General features: G+C 40.8%; 1 protein-coding gene across 3 annotated transcripts in view; it reads right to left on the reverse strand.

The window, feature by feature from the left end:
* The window catches only part of LOC118358013 (rhotekin-like), a 131,752-nt gene extending 115,339 nt beyond the window's left edge, over positions 1-16,413 (reverse strand). Inside the window, exon 1 of one of the 3 annotated variants that reach the window (XM_052478493.1) lies at positions 16,046-16,413. In XM_052478493.1, the coding sequence (XP_052334453.1) occupies positions 16,046-16,156 (111 nt within the window). In that variant the 5' untranslated portion in view covers positions 16,157-16,413. The remainder of the gene's footprint in view (positions 1-16,045) is intronic. The other 2 variants (XM_052478492.1, XM_052478499.1) reach the window with 2 other exon arrangements.
* Between the last annotated feature and the right edge of the window lie 685 nt (positions 16,414-17,098).

Consider the following 17,098-nt stretch of genomic DNA (forward strand, 5'->3'; position numbering starts at 1 on the left):
ACCCCTGTCACTGCTGACACATGCATTATGCCAGGGAAAACTAAGAGGGGTCCTTTGTCCTTCTGGACCCCCTCAAGGCCCTTAAGGCCCTAAGCCTGAGCACTCAGTGATAGATAACCCATTGTTCTCCAGGCCATGGGCTGCCTTGAGAAGAGCACAGGGGAAGTTTTTGTATTCCTTGATACGACTCCCCGTGTTCATGACTCAAGGTGCTTCCTCTCCATGGGCAAAAGTGCCAGCGTTGCCCTAGCAACAACCTCACATGGGTTACAGAGGTAAGCAAGCCCAGAATTGGTATGAATCTGAGTTGACCGAGTGAGTGAGTGTGTGAGTGTGTGAGTGAGTGAGTGAGTGAGTGAGTGAGTGAGTGAGTGAGTGAGTGAGTGAGTGAGTGAGTGAGTGAGTGAGTGAGTGAGTGAGTGAGTGAGTGAGTGAGAGAGAGAGAGAGAGAGAGAGAGAGAGAGAGAGAGAACCGTGTAGGATATAGGGCCTAAGTTTATATGCTTTTGCACAGGCAGGCTAAAATAAATAATATGGAAAACAATATTACGTAGTTTACAGTCATGTAATCTCTGCCAAACCACATTAAACGTTTTAACAGTGCTTCCATGCTGGGAATAGTGCAAGTCGGGAACAGTGAAAGTCTACGCAAGGTCTCAACAAAACCTCTGGAGCAGAATTGAAGTGAGCGTTCCAAAATGTAGAGCGAAACAACTTTGTGACGAAAATGAACAGGGAAGTAGTTTATTGTGGTGTCGAGCCTGGAGGAACCACTTCCACAGCACCACATGCCCGGCCAGACCAAACTGGCACATTTCAAAAAGAGAGACATCCTTCCTTCCTTGACATCCCCACTGATTAGAGATGGTAGGATTGGTGAATGCAGCAGGATTGTACTAACCTTGCTCTCACTCACTCACTCTCTCATCCACTCACTTATAGATCATTTATAACTTTCAGGAAGGAAGGAATGAAGGATGCATTTTTATATTGGAACGGGGCCCATGGCTCTCTATGCTCCATAGCAGCAGCACGATCCAGGCTCAGACCCAAGCCCTGCCACATGCTCCGGGTGGCTGGATGGCTGGGTCTGGGTGTGCCCATCACACAACATCACATGATCCAACCACTTCCTGAACCAAAGCATAGCTGCTGGTGGTCATGGTGGTCAGGTGGGTCGTGTCTGAGATGAAACCGTAGGGCTAAGTTTTTACTCTTAGCGTTCCATTTCTCTCCTACTATGCACATTGTCTTTCGCTGCCACAGCAAAACAACATAGACTGAGTTGCATGCAGTTAGGATGGAGTTTTGTGCGGGGTGATTGAAAAGGCAGATGTCAACTCCCACAGAGAGAGGAGCTGAACTAAAGGGAATACACCATGTGGCGCACACAGACAGACACCGCCACACGCATATGGAAAACCAGACAGGCTGCCATCCGTGCTGATGGAGCAGTAGCCCCCCATACTCTCAGGTAGGGTCAGGACAATACCAGTATCGCGATACTCGTTAGTATCGTGGCAAGGGGAAAAAACACAAAGCGGATTTAAACAAACATCATTATGTTGTCATCCAGAGTCACATGTATTTATTTTCCAAGCTATAGCACACAATAGTTTACCGACAGCAGGTTTAAAAGGACCAAAGAGTTTGGTCTGCTTCATGTTTTAATTTTTTTCTATGGAAAAAAGATTGTGATGCTGGTATCGTCACAGCCCTACTCTCAGGGCCTGGTAGCAGTCAGACTTGCTGTACATCCATCCATCAATAACCTGAGAGAGATAGCAACCAGGAAGACCTACAGGGATACAGCTATACTGGATTTAGCAGATGTGAGCATACCCATTCAGGAATGTGCACAGCTGTATAGATTAATCTACACACACACCAGGTTATACCATCCAATAACAGGACAATGACGCTAAGCACACAGCCGAGCAAACCCATGAGTGGCTTCGGGACAAGTCTCTGAATGTCCTTGAGTGGACCAGCCAGAGAGAGCCCTGACATGAACCCCAATCGAACATCTCTGGATAGACCTGAAAATAACTGTGGAGCAATATGCTCCCCATCCATCCTGACAGCGTATGAGAGGATCTGCAGAGAAGAATGAGAGAAACTCCCCAAATACATGTGTGCCAAGCATGTAGCGTCATGCCCAAGAAGAGTCAAGGCTGTAATCGCTGCCAAAGGTGCTTCAACAAAGTCATGTGTAAAGGGTCTGAATACTTATGCAAATGTGATTTCAGTTTTTTATGTTCAATACATTTGTAAACATTTCAAAAACCTGTTTTTGCTTTGTCATTATGGCATATTGTGTGTAGATTGATGAGGGAAAAAAATCAATATCATCAGAATAAGACTGTAGCGTAACAAAATGTGGAAAAAGTCAAGGGGTCTGAATACTTTACAATGTGCAGTACATACTGTACCAGTCAAAGTTTGGACACACCAACTCATTCAAGGGATTTTCTTTATTTTTTACTATTTTCGACATTGTAGAAAAATAGTGAAGACATCAAAACTATAAAATAACACACATGGAATAAAGTAGTAAGCAAAAAAGTATTAAACAAATCAAAATATATGTTAGATTCTTCAAAATAGCGACCCTTTGCCTTGATGACAACTTTGCACGCTCTTGGCATTATCTCAACCCGCTGCACCTGGAATGCTTTTCCAACAGTCTTGAAGGAGTTCCCACATATGCTGAGCACCTGCTGGCTGCTTTTCCTTCACTATACTGTCCAACTCATCCCAAACCATCTCAATTGGGTTGAGGTCGGGTGATTGTGGAGGTCATCTGATGCAGCACTCCATCACTCTCCTTCTTGGTCAAATAGCCCTTACACAGCCTGGAAGTGTATTGGGTCATTGTCCTGTTGAAAAACAAATTATATTCCCACTAAGCGCAATCCAGATTCAGAATGCTGTGGTAGCCATTCTGGGTAATAGTGCCTTGAATTCTAAATAAATCACTGTGTCACCAGCAAAGCACTCCCACACCATCACACCTCCTCCATGCTACATGGTGGGAACCACACTTGCGGAGATCATCCGTTCACCTTCACTGCGTCTCACAAAGACACGGCGGTTGGAACCAAAAATCTCAAATTTGGACTTATCAGACCAAAGAATAGATTTCCACCGGTCTAAATGTCCCTTAATCATGTTTCTTGGCCCAAGCAAGTCTCTTGTTATTATTGGTGTCCTTTAATAGTGGTTTCTTTGCAGCAATTTGACCATGAAGGCCTGATTCAAGTCTCCTCTGAACCGTTGATGTTGAAATATCTGAGGCTGGTAACTCAAATGAACTTATCCTCTGCAGCAGAGCTAACTTTGGGGCTTCCTTTCCTGCAAATGTCCTCATGAGAGCCAGTTTCATCATAACGCTTAATGGTTTTTGTGACTGCACTTGAAGAAACTCAAAGTTCTTGAAATTTGTTCGGATTGACTGACCTTCATGTCTTAAACTAATGATGGACTGTCGTTTCTCTTCGCTTATTTGAGCTGTTCTTACCATTATATAGATTTGGTATTTTACCAAATAGGGCTATCTTCTGTATACCACCCCTACCTTGTCGCAAAACAACTGATTGGCTCAAACGCATTAAGAGGGAAGGAAATTCCACAAATGAACTTTTAGCAAGGCACACCTGTTAATTGCAATGCATTCCAGGTGACTACCTCATGAAGCTGGTTGAGAGAATGCCAAGAGTGTGCAAAGCTTAACACTATTTTGGTTACTACATGATTCCATATGTGCTATTTCATAGTTTTGATGTCTTCACTATTATCCTACAATGTAGAATATAATAAAAATTAAGAAAAACCCTGGAATAAGTAGATGTGTCCAAACTTTTTACTGGTAGTGTATATGAAAATATATGTGCGTTTTTGGTTTCGGAATTACAAGGCACAAAGCAATTATTCTTAAAATTACCCAAGGCAAATAATTTCTCCAAAACTAAAAAGTGTTACATATAAAAGTGTTGATATTAGTTGGCGGTGGTCTTTACTTCAACATGTGTTTTGATATTTAAGTTCTTTGTTGTGCACATCACAGACAAACTAAAATGGTCCACCCACACAGACAGTGTGGTTCAACCTCAGGAGGCTGAAGAGATTTTGCTTGTCACCTAAAACACTCACAAACTTTAACAGATGCACAAATGAGAGCATCCTGTCGGGCTGTATCACCGCCTGGTACGGCAACTGCACCGCCCACAACCGTAAGGCTCTCTCTGGAGATAGTGCGGTCTGCACAACGCATATCACCAGGGGCAAACTACCTGCCCTCCAGGACACCTACACCACCCGATGTCACAGGAAGGCCAAAAAGATCATCAAGGACAACAACCACCCGAGCCACTGCCTGTTCACCCCGCTATCATCCAGAAGGCGAGGTCAGTACAGGTGCATCAAAGCATGGACCGAGAGACTGAAAAACAGCTTCTATCTCAAGGCCATCAGACTGTTAAACAGCCATCACTAACACAGAGAGGTTTCTGTCAACGTACAGACTCAAATATCTGGCCACTTTAATAAATGGACTCAATAAATGTATCACTAGTCACTTTAAATAACGCCACTTTAATGTTTACATATCCTACATTACTCATCTCATATGTATATACTGTATTCTATACCATCTACTGCCTCTTGCCTATGCCGCACGGCCATCACTCATCCATATATTTAAATGTACATATTCTTATTCACCCCTTTACATTTGTGTGTATATGGTAGTTGTTGTGAATTTTTTCAGTTACTTGTTCGATATTCCTGCATTGTCGGAACTAGAAGCACAAGCATTTCGCTACACTCGCATTAACGTCTGCTAACCATGTGTATGTGACCAATACAATTTGATTTGATGTGTTTCTAATACCCTTTAAGACTTTTTCTGGTAGATGTTTTCTAAAGACAGACCCTTTTCCATCTTTTCGACCAGAAATCCAATTGGTTACTTATTCCTTATTTGTAAGATGTAAAATGGTTGAAAAACATATCTCTGCCTTCATTTCCCCAAAATATAGACTCTTAGCTTTCATTTGACATCCAATCTGGCTTGTCACCAAAAGCCAAAAGCACTCACAAACTTCTACAGATGCATAATCGAGAGCATCCTGGCGGGCTGTATCACCGCCTGGTACGGCAACTGCTCCGCCCTCAACCGTAAGGCTCTCCAGAGGGTAGTGAGGTCTGCACAACGCATCACCGGGGGCAAACTACCTGCCCTCCAGGACACCTACACCACCCGATGTTACAGGAAGGCCATAAAGATCATCAAGGACATCAACCACCCGAGCCACTGCCTGTTCACCCCGCTATCATCCAGAAGGCGAGGTCAGTACGGGTGCATCAAAGCTGGGACCGAGAGACTGAAAAACAGCTTCTATCTCAAGGCCATCAGACTGTTAAACAGCCACCACTAACATTGAGTGGCTGCTGCCAACACACTGTCATTGACACTGACCCAACTCCAGCCACTTTAATAATGGGAATTGATGGGAAATTATGTAAATATATCACTAGCCACTTTAAACAATGCTACCTTATATAATGTTACTTATCTTACATTATTCATCTCATATGCATACGTATATACTGTACTCTATATCATCGACTGCATCCTTATGTAATACATGTATCACTAGCCACTTTAACTATGCCACTTTGTTTACTTTGTCTACATACTCATCTCATATGTATATACTGTACTCAATACCATCTACTGTATGCTGCCCTGTACCATCACTCATTCATATATCCTTATGTACATCTCATATGCATACGTATATACTGTACTCTATATCATCGACTGCATCCTTATGTAATACATGTATCACTAGCCACTTTAACTATGCCACTTTGTTTACTTTGTCTACATACTCATCTCATATGTATATACTGTACTCGATACCATCTACTGTATGCTGCCCTGTACCATCACTCATTCATATATCCTTATGTACATATTCTTTATCCCCTTACACTGTGTATAAGACAGTAGTTTTGGAATTGTTAGTTAGATTACTTGTTGGTTATCACTGCATTGTCGGAACTAGAAGCACAAGCATTTCGCTACACTCGCATTAACATCTGCTAACCATGTGTATGTGACAAATAAAATTTGATTTGATTTGATTTGATATGTTCCTATGGACTTCATGCTGGTACTCATGGGTCCTTTTACAAGGAAATGACCCAGGGCAACAAATCAATACAATCATCGTGTGCCGCTCGTGCCATTTATTAGACTTCCTGTGTTCTGAATTATAAACAACCACACCAGAGAGAGAGAGAGAGAGAGAGAGAGAGAGAGAGAGAGAGAGAGAGAGAGAGAGAGAGAGAGAGAGAGAGAGATATCCATTTTCTGAACTACGGCATCATTAAGATTCCCTCAAGTATCCTTTTGACATGTCAGAGTCTGCACTGTATTGTCTTGTATGACTACACAGAACTGTGTGGCATTTGAACTTCATTGACCTTATTTTCAACATTTCAGCACCATCAAGCCTGACAAAAGATTTGACGGGACACATTCAAACACCCGCAAAACCAGAGCAAGTTACCGGTAGCCCATGCCAAGAGTCCAAAAAGAAATCACATTTGATGATGGAACTGCTCAGCTCACCCACAAACAGTATGTGTGTGTGTGAGAGATACTTTCCATCAAAACACTGGTAATAACGTAGACTGTGTGTAAACATAATGAGGAGGTTAGAATGAAACCTTTTTAAGCCTGTCTGCTCCCCAAATAACAGTGGATAAGTGAGTGCAGATGTTGTAATGGACTGAGCAGTTAAAGCATTTTTAAATTGTTTACATTTTAGTCATTTAGCAGACACTCTTATCCAGAGGAATTTACAGTAGTGAGTGAAAACATTTTCTTCCCATACTAGTCCCCCATGGGAATCAAACCCACAACCCTGGCGTCACAAGCAGCATTCTCTACCAACTGAGCCACACGGGACCACTTGATACAAGCCTCTACAGTTGACCATAATGGATTGTAAAAAACATATAATGCAGATTAATAAATGCTTGCATTGTAGTCAGAAGCTAGATTTCCACAAAATTAGCGTCAGATTTATGCAAATATTCTAAAAACCGAAATCTGAATTTTTTTGCACCAAATGGACTTGCGGATAAAAATTTCATCTTGGCACATCCGCTCTAGCTCATGGATTTTTTACATATTTGACTGAACTAAGCAAGTCAGTTAAGAACAAATTCTTATTTTCAATGACTAGGAACAGTGGGTCAACCTGTTCAGGGGTAGGACGACAGATTTGTACCTTGTCAGCTGGAGGATTCGAAATTGCAACCTTTCAGTTACTAGCCCAATGCCCTAACCACTTGGCTACCCTGCAGCTCATGGATACAGTGCTAGTAGGCTGTGTGGGTAGGCTAGTCTAAATGACGAGATCATTATGGACAAGAGGGAGAATATTTGTATTTGTCAAATAGCAGTCAAGCATCGATGATCATGTCACTGGAATAAGACCCTCCATATTTATTGGAAAGGGGCATCAAGATCACCGTGCACTAGTGGGAGGACCACACACACCATCTCATAACGTGACTACAAGTTTAGGGCCTACTTCGATATGATGGTTATTATATCAATATTTACACACAAAAGGCGTTTCCACCGCAATTTCGAGAATAATACATCTTACCACACAAAAATATCCCACCGTGTCAAACCAACAAATTATCTGTTGGCATTTATAAAATTGTACAGAAACGTCCTGCCTCCATCACAGCTGTATTTTTTTTTTTATACAGTATGACTTTGGAATGGAAATGTGGTTGGTGGGTAAGATTTTGATTTAAAAAAACTCCACTTGACAGACTCTGTGAAAGTTTGACAATAGCTAGGTTTTCAGCCAATTGGCAACATATTTTATTCCGTATATTTAGAAAATAATCAAGAAAATATGCGCATTTCCCCACCAGTGTTGTGTATAAAAATCACTAAGATATGATGTGGTGCACACAAAAATATATTTTTTTGCTTAAGTTTTCATGTACCAAATAAAAGTCTAAAGTTCAATGTGTTTCCATTGCATTTTCAACTCTACTGGTAGTTTTTACCCCAAAACTAGCCAACAGCTGGCAGATACAATGCGGGAAGGCTGTAGGCTAGTCTACATAATGACATTATTATGGATAGACTAAGAGAGTGAGAATATTTGTATTTGTCCAATGGCAGTCAAGCATTTATTGGAAAGGAGCATCAAGATCATTGTGCACTTTCAGTACCCTGTGAAGTTATTTCATATGTAGCCTTATAAACAGCATGGTTTCCGAGTCTTAGTGGGAGGACCACACACCGTACCATCACGTGACTCCAAGTTTACTTCGATACGATGGTTATTCTATTAAAAAAATCAGATAAAGGGCACGTGTTTCAACCGCCATTTATTGCATAATTAATTTTACAGACAAAAAAATCCCACAATTTTTCATACGGTAATACTTGACACCAGAGAGGACAATTTTTTTTGTGGCCTTATTTCTCTTACAGCATATTGGATGACTTTCATTCATATTCCATTCACCCAGTTCAATAGAATAGCGATTGCACAGTGAGGTTTAGGCTACTACATGGTTCTCAAATTTTCCACATACCCATCCTGACGTTGCTACCACGAAGCCTATGTCTGAACGTTTACAACGTAGGTGCACAAATGTCGAGAGACGAATTTTAGGCAACAGATGGTGACACATGGAAAGATGGTGACATTCAATACCGCCTTGCACACTCTTGCCTGCATCTAGCTGATATAGTGTGTAATCATTAGCACAACAGTTGCAAACAAGAGTTTCTATTGGACAAATTCAGGTATGGTCATCCCCGTTTTGTTCTGTTTGCTTGTGTTTAAGAAATGTTTATCAACAGAATCGGCGGAATGAATACACCCCTGATTACGTGGGCTGAATTGCTGCAAAGAAACTACTACTAAAGGACACCAATAAGAAGAAGATACTTGCTTGGGCCAAGAAACATGGTGGAAATCTGTCCTTTGGTCTGATGAGTCCAAATTTGAGATTTTTGGTTCCAACCACCGTGTCTTTGTGAGACGCAGAGTAGGTGAATGGATGATCTCATGTGTCGTTCCCACCGTGAAGCATGGAGGAGGTGGGGTGATGGTGTGCGGGTACTTTGTTGGTGACACTGTCTGTGATTTATTTACAATTCAAGGCACACTTATCCAGCATGGCTACCACAGCATTCTGCAGCGATACGCCATCCCATCTGGTTCGTGCTTAATGGGACTTTTTTTTCTCCAACAGGACAATGACCCAAAACACACCTCCAGGCTGTGTAAGGTCTATTTGACCAAGAAGGACAGTAATGGAGGGCTGCATCAGATGACCCGGCCTCCACCATCACCCAACCTTAACCAAATGTAAATGGTTTGGGATGAGTTGGACCGCAGAGTGAAGAAAAAGCAACCAATGAGCGCTCAGCATATGTGGGTACTCCTTCAAGACTGTTGGAAAAGTATTCCAGGTGAAGCTGGTTGAGAGAATGTCAAGAGTGTGCAAAGCTGTCATCAAGGCAAAGAGTGGCTACTTTTAAGAATTTCAAATATATTTTGATTTGTTTAACACTTTTTTGGTTACTACATGATGCCATATGTGTTATTTCATAGTTTTTATGTCTTCACTGTTATAGTTGCTCAGTTGCTCACTTGGCTCTCCCAACCCTCTTTCTATTCTGATTAGAGCCAGTTTGTACTGTTCTGTGAAGGAAGTAGTACACAGCATTGTACGAGATCTTCAGTTTTTTGTAAATTCCTCGCATGGAATAGCCTTCATTTCTCAGAACAAGAATAGACTGACGAGTTTCAATAGAAAGGTATTTGTTTCTGGCCATTTGGAGCCTGTAATCAAACCCAGAAATGCTGATGCTCCAGATACTCATCTAGTCTAAAGAAGGCCAGTTTTATTGCTTCTTTAATTAGAACAACAGTTTTCAGCTGTGCTAAGATAATTGCAAAAGTTTTTTCTAATAATCAATTCGCTTTTTAAAATTATAAACTTGGATTAGCTAACATCATGCAATTGGAACACAGCAGTGATGGTTGCTGATGGTTGCCTCTGTACACCTATGTGTACAGAATTCCATTAAAAATCAGCCGTTTCCAGCTTACAATAGTCATTTACAATATTAACAATGTCTACACAATTTCTGATCAATTTGTGGTTATTTTAAACGACAACAAAATGTGCTTTTCTTTCAAAAACAAGGACATTTCTAAGTGACCCCAAACTTTAGAACGGTGGTGTACCTGTACACAATGTTCCCTCAAGTATTTTGCGGAACCAAACAAATGTTAGGTCTTGTGAGCAGAAACGTTTGTATTTTATGTAATTTTGTACAACTTCCAGCGCGTGTTTACAGTGAACACTGGGGCTGTACCCTTACAGTTTTAGACAGTAGCCAACAGGCTATTGTGGCTATTTGTGACCAACCGCCTCAATTTTGTCTTATGTAGCAACATTTGAAATTGTTTTTAACATTGGATAAAAGTAGAGACTGAGGTAGAAAATGGTATATCACACACAGCAGTTGAGGATCAATGGTAAAGTAATTATGCTTTGAAAGTTAATACATTTGAAACCCCACTTTTGAGAAAATGGCCCTTGAATATTTTAGTACCCCTTACTGGAGAGCTCTTCTTTGTCTACACCCATTCAGCATCGTAAACACCCTCTTAAGCCGTAGCCCCACCCATCTCTTTAAGGATTTACATGTGAGGCCATGTGCGAAACAAAGTGAGTAGTTTAGTAAACAACCTACAGATTTCAAGACTAAAAGTAGCAGCCTACAATAAGGAAAACTCCAGGTAAAAATGCACTTTGTCTTTGGCCTATTTCCTAATCTGACTTTGGTGCAGGTCATGTTGTTCTTCACATTACCTTTGCGGGTAAACACACAATATATCAAATAAAATCTGTTTATTTGTCACATGCACAGGATACAGAAGGTGTAAACGGTACAGTGAAAAGCATACTTGCATAGTTGCAATATCAAAAACAAATATTGTATCATTATTAGATTACTCTTACCCAACACACTTGACTAAATTGATGGGTCATGTGAAGGAAAATGCTATAAGCACCCACTAGCCACATCTACCCGGTGAATGGGTCACTATTGTCTAGACATGTACACATGTTCATGAAATACAATAGATGACCGTAATCACCCCTAGACACACCTGGCCAACATGATGGGTCATGTAATCATCTGATGAAGTGGAGTCTTTTGATTAGACATGCAGTTAGCTAGCTAAACAATGAACCGGAATAATCCCAACTTATACTACTACCAATACAAACATTTCCATAGTTGTAGTACGCATATGCTGGTAGCTAAAGCTAACCAACTAGGTTCAATGCTAGCTAGCTAACATTAGGCTATAACTAGCAATGCAAATTAATTTCTGATTTTAATAATATTACTACACAGAACATACACTTAACGTTAGCTAGCGAGCCAGCAAGCTAACGTATGCCAGCTATCTAACAGTATGCTTTAAACTTGCAATGACAACGACTTTTGACAAAATTATAAACGTATTATATCTGAAAATGTAACCAGACTCTTACCCATATACATGGATGAACGCGTCACGGCAGAAAGAAACCAATCCAAACTCATCTCCAAGCATGTCCAGCCCATCCGTTATCTCAGCCAAACATGGCTAGCGGCAAGATTCATGTCTTTTTCCATGGCTTGTAATTTAACTATTGTATTTGTATTTACGGCTGGAATACACGTTTGCTATTAAGGCCCATGAAAGTTCACGTTCCAAAAGGCATTTCTGCAACAAAAACAAAACGTTTAGTAAATAAAAATGTTTTTTAACGATCAAATGCCTCCTCAACCTGTGACGTAGTGACATGCGACGTACACCTCGTTTCCTGATACGAGTAACATTTGAGCATAATGTAGGCCTACCAACAAGCCAATGAAGCAAATCACATAACATGTTCACTTGGAAATAGCTTTTGATTTCTATAATATAGCCCACAGTAGCCTATATGTGGTGTTCAATGCAGGCCTACATTGCATGAGACTTTTAAAATGTTTTTACATGATGAAGGGCTTGACATTCATTATTTTTTACTTGGTCTGTAACACCATGGGCCAAATAGGTGACTGTAAATTGCATTGTACTTTACAAAATAAAATGAATTATTGTTACCAAATAGAGGATTAGACAATGTAGGCTACCCCTCAACCTATTGGCTTATTTGCATATTCAAGTCTGTCTCAAAATACAACACTGTCCCTTTAACTTTTTCACATGTGAGTTCCAAATATCTCTGTCACCCCAGCGTGAGTTGTTTTTTCACATGATGTCAGAAGGCACTCACTTTTCAAAATGTGATAGCTATGCAATAGTACAGTTAACACTCACTGCCTGCTAATTATCTATAAGCAGGTTCAACTTGTCAATTTCAAATGATTTTCTAACAAGTTTTATTTTCTAACAACAGTTTGAATTGAGGTGTGTTCCACCTCATTAATTCACATTGAAGTATCTCATTTCACTGTTGTGGACAATTTATGTTTGAGGCTTCACTGAGCCAGACAAACTTGTCTTTTTGAAAAGAGCCCAATCACTTTCCCAGTGTTTCTGCAGAACTGGCACATTGTCTGGCTGACGCTCGCATTGCCTTCATTGTTGTTTACCTTACAAATAATAACTTGGGACGTGTGAATTCCTATCAAAATAAGTGCCTTATTTACTGTATATCGTGTTGTTCTGTAACATACATTATGTATGTATGTATGTATGTATGTATGTACAGTTTTCTTCAAATGTACTGGTGACAAATAATGCATTCCGATTATATAATGAATTCCGACACCTATGATGGGTGTAAAATACTTTTTGGAAGGTTGTACTGATTATGATGAGCTAATGCTAAGCTATTTGCCAGCTATGTGTGGCGCCATGTTCGCTGACATTATACAATGCATTCTGGGTGTCACGTAAACATCTGTCAGACCAAAGATGTTATAATGAGGTGAAGGAATGGTTCACTCGTCTTTCGAGTAAACTTCTGGAAGTGAATGATCATAGTTGTCACACCCCCTTCAACATGCAAACTGCAAACAGACCAAACTCATATTGTCATGTTTGGTTGACGTGAAAAAACAAACATGGTGGTGCGCACAAACTACCCATTGGCAGATTTACTTTCGATATTTAGAAAGTGTTTTACTCAATTATTTAGATCACTGGTGAGGTCACCTGTGATGTGATGCATTGTAAATAGTAGCTAATCGTATTATGGTTCCTGTCAGCTAAATACTACCTGCTTGTGTTAGGTCACTCTTTCCTCAGGTAGCACTAGGACAGATGTAGCCTACATTTCCCGGTTTGGAGGATTGTGTTATGCTGTCCCTATTTCTGTGAATGTCTGAACATACAGCTTGAAATGTAGCCTACTTGTTTTGTGCTCTTGTAGAAAGCAATAACTCCTCATTGCTGACCTATACTTATCTATAACTGGGCTAATAACACAATAGCTAGAAAGGAATATCAACAAATGTTCACATGCGCTGCTCTGATCTGAAAAGCACATTCTCTACGGGTGATTGAAAGGCCCCTCATGGGCTACTACCCCTGCCAATATAATTCTACTCCGTTGCCCTCTGCCTACAACAAAATCATAGACTCAATCTTGCAACATTATAGTTTTTTTTTGTTTTGTAGCATTGGAAAGGGTCTGATGAAATGTTTATTCTATCACCGAGAAAAAAACATGTATCTATACAGTGCAAACTAATGAGGTGAACTCTGTGAAGTTCAATTTCTTGCATCTCTGCGCAGCTTGGAAGTTCTTCTGTGCGGCAGTCCTGGTGGAGGGGCATTCACTTTTAAGTGAAGGAAGGGAGGTAGGGGGAGAGGGAGTTTCTTCAACCAAACCAATCTACCTCCATCTATCCACTTTCTCCCCACCACGTCTCTCCACATCTGTCAACATCTGTCAACTTTCACAAAAAATCATCTATTTAAACATTGAATTAAAATGATTTAATCAAAAAAGCAGTTGAACAAAAGTGAGAAAATGTAGGATGAGGGGATGCCAACAACAAAACAATTTCATCTAATGTATCCTGGAGAGAAGGAGAGAGCATAGGGCAGTTGAGGGATCATTCAAATTCTGTGACAGGAAAGGAAAGGATGGTCTCAGCTGAGGTCCAAGCATTCTGATATGTTCAGACATGAAAGGTGCCATCAACCAGCCTACATACCATCTGCGAGTGAACTGTGAGGATGGTCAAGACAGAGAGAGAATAATCACTATCGAGCATTCCATTTAAAAATAGTGTAAAACTGTTCTAGAGTCATATTGTTTCAGCACTGTAGGGTACAGCAGGGTTAGAGAGATATGTTGACTTATAGTCATGGAGACAGGCTTATCGCTTCTCATCATGGTGTTGTAGGAGGCAGTAGTGCAGGACCTTGAAAGCATGATGTCCACTGGATAGGGAATGAAAACTGTGTGAATGGTCCTATGAGTGAGTGAGTGAGTGAGTGAGTGAGTGAGTGAGTGAGTGAGTGAGTGGCTAATGTAACTACATGAAATTCATGATGATCTGCTCAGATACCATACTGTGCCCTTCCCCTGCGGGAACATTCAACACACACACACACGCACGCACGCACGCACGCACACACACACACACGCACGCACGACGCACACACACACACACACACACACACACACACACACACACACACACACACACACACACACACACACACACACACAATCACTGACTATAGCTTAATTTGATATGGTTGCATGTGTAAGCATTATGTGTAAGCAGCTATGCAAAGTGCCAGATCGGTAAAAGTGCCAGATCGGTAAAAGTACCAGATAGTAACTGCAGTTCATTATTAATCAGTCAATAAGCACCATCATCCACTCAGAAGGTCTAGCTAAGTTAACTACAGAAAGTAATGGAGAAATCTCACCTTTCACAGACAGGACAGCGGAGTCAATCACCACCTTCCGGAGACACCTGAAACCCCACCTCTTTAAGGAATACCAGGATAGGATAAGTAATCCTTCTCACCCCCTAAAAGATTTAGATGCACTATTGTAAAGTGGCTGTTCCACTGGATGTCATAAGGTGTATGCACCAATTTGTAAGTCGCTCTGGATAAGAGCATCTGCTAAATGACTTAAATGTAAATGTAAATGTAAATCTCACCTTTCTTCAGATGGTAGCTCTGACCAGGGAGCTTCATCTTGTAGCATGTTGAGGGACTAACACTTCCACTAGCTAACATGACTATAGCCAGTAGACAGGTAGGGCTAGCTAACCAGCCAGCCTGCTAGCTAAACAGTAGCCAGCTTGAGCTAGCTAATGCAAGCCAACCGTTCAGTTGTTGAGTTTGTTCTATTGGCATGCTAATTTCATGATAAGGTCTACATTTTAGCTAACATGAGTATTTTTTATCTTCCTGTCACACTCACACAGTCTAATCCATTATCTGTGTTGCCAACCTAGGCTGTAAACACCCCTCCCAAGCCCTGTGAATATTCTATGAGTCTCCAGGTATGAACAAAACAAAAAACGAAAATGGAAAATGTGAATAAAATGTGTTATTTGTTTGTTATTCCATGTCCAATTTTAACACAATAAATGAGAAAACAAGTTGATTTTCTTTTTTCAAATTCATAAACTCAAAATGAAAATCTAGGTGTTTTCCATTTTTCCACTTTGTCTTCTGAATCAAATAACCAATGACGAGACGATACACGGACCCCTACCATTAAATTGTTGCACATTTCAATGAAAGAAAAATACACTAGGCATTAGCGGCTACAATGTATCACGGATTCGGGGACAACTTTGTACCTGCCATTGCCCAGCACAACACGTTTCTCATCGTGATTGCAGCGCAATCATAGTGCGGATACAGAGCGCAACGACCAAATGACAGTAAACAAAACCCTACGTTTGTCCTCGATAACAATAACCTCAATTTACCTGTAAAGTGTCAAAGAAAACACTCCGTCTGAGCTTCCCTCGCCGTATCTCCATTTCAAGGGCTGAACCACGGGCAATCGTGGCTCTTGTTGTTTGAGTTCGGCAAAACATTGCAAGCTTGCGGGTTATAATCAAAATACTTCTTGCTGTATGAAACGTCCTATTGGTAGCGCGCTGGTGTGGAGATCCTTTTGGAAGTAGCTTATCCAGGTGCGCAACTACATCAACATTTCTCGAAAGGACACAATTATGTTTAGGCTACTCTCAACTATTTTTCAACTACAAATAACAAACTATTCATAGAGGAATACTTACAGACTCCTTGCATAATTTCCAGAAAGCTCTAAATTCCCTGGTGTGCCCACTGTGTGTGACTGTGGTGCCCGACATAACTTTTGGACTATCCCAGTTGAGACCTCTACCGGTGATGTCTTGTTTTGCGCTGCATGTAGGCAGGGATTCTGCCTTGTTCTGCTGGACCCGGTTTCCCGGTAAAGATGGAACTAAGGCTTACGAGTGTTTTAAAAACCTATAGGGTCGACATTAAACAATAAAACAATCCACATCAAAATCCTTCAGTTTAAATTAGAGAGAGCCTATACAAAAAAAACAAAGGCCTGAGTCTTAATCCACCACATCCACCTATGTAACTCATCTACTGTGGAAAGTGGTAGAGATACAGTCCTGTTAATACGACCAGGAGACATCCCGAAAATCGGTCTTCTCACGAAAACCGAAAGGTTTAGGCCCCACAGGACTGTATCTCTGCCACTTTCCACAGCAGATGTTACATAGGCGGATGTGGTCGATTGAGACTGAAGTCAGTACCACCGATGAGCCAACTTCTGTCTGTAGTATACAAAAGGTTTGGGTAGCCAGTACCGGTATCCAAAACGTAAAAATATATATATATCGATTTCCTGAGCTTTCTTATATATTGTAGATATAGGACAGACACTTCAAAATATTATACTGTCTGATTTGCTATTTATGAATGCGTTATTAAATGCGTTTATATGGGCTATAGCAGTAAAGGCCAAATTAAATATTTTA

Source organism: Oncorhynchus keta, chromosome 25 (assembly GCF_023373465.1).
Source record: "Oncorhynchus keta strain PuntledgeMale-10-30-2019 chromosome 25, Oket_V2, whole genome shotgun sequence".
NCBI classification, from domain to species: domain Eukaryota; kingdom Metazoa; phylum Chordata; class Actinopteri; order Salmoniformes; family Salmonidae; genus Oncorhynchus; species Oncorhynchus keta.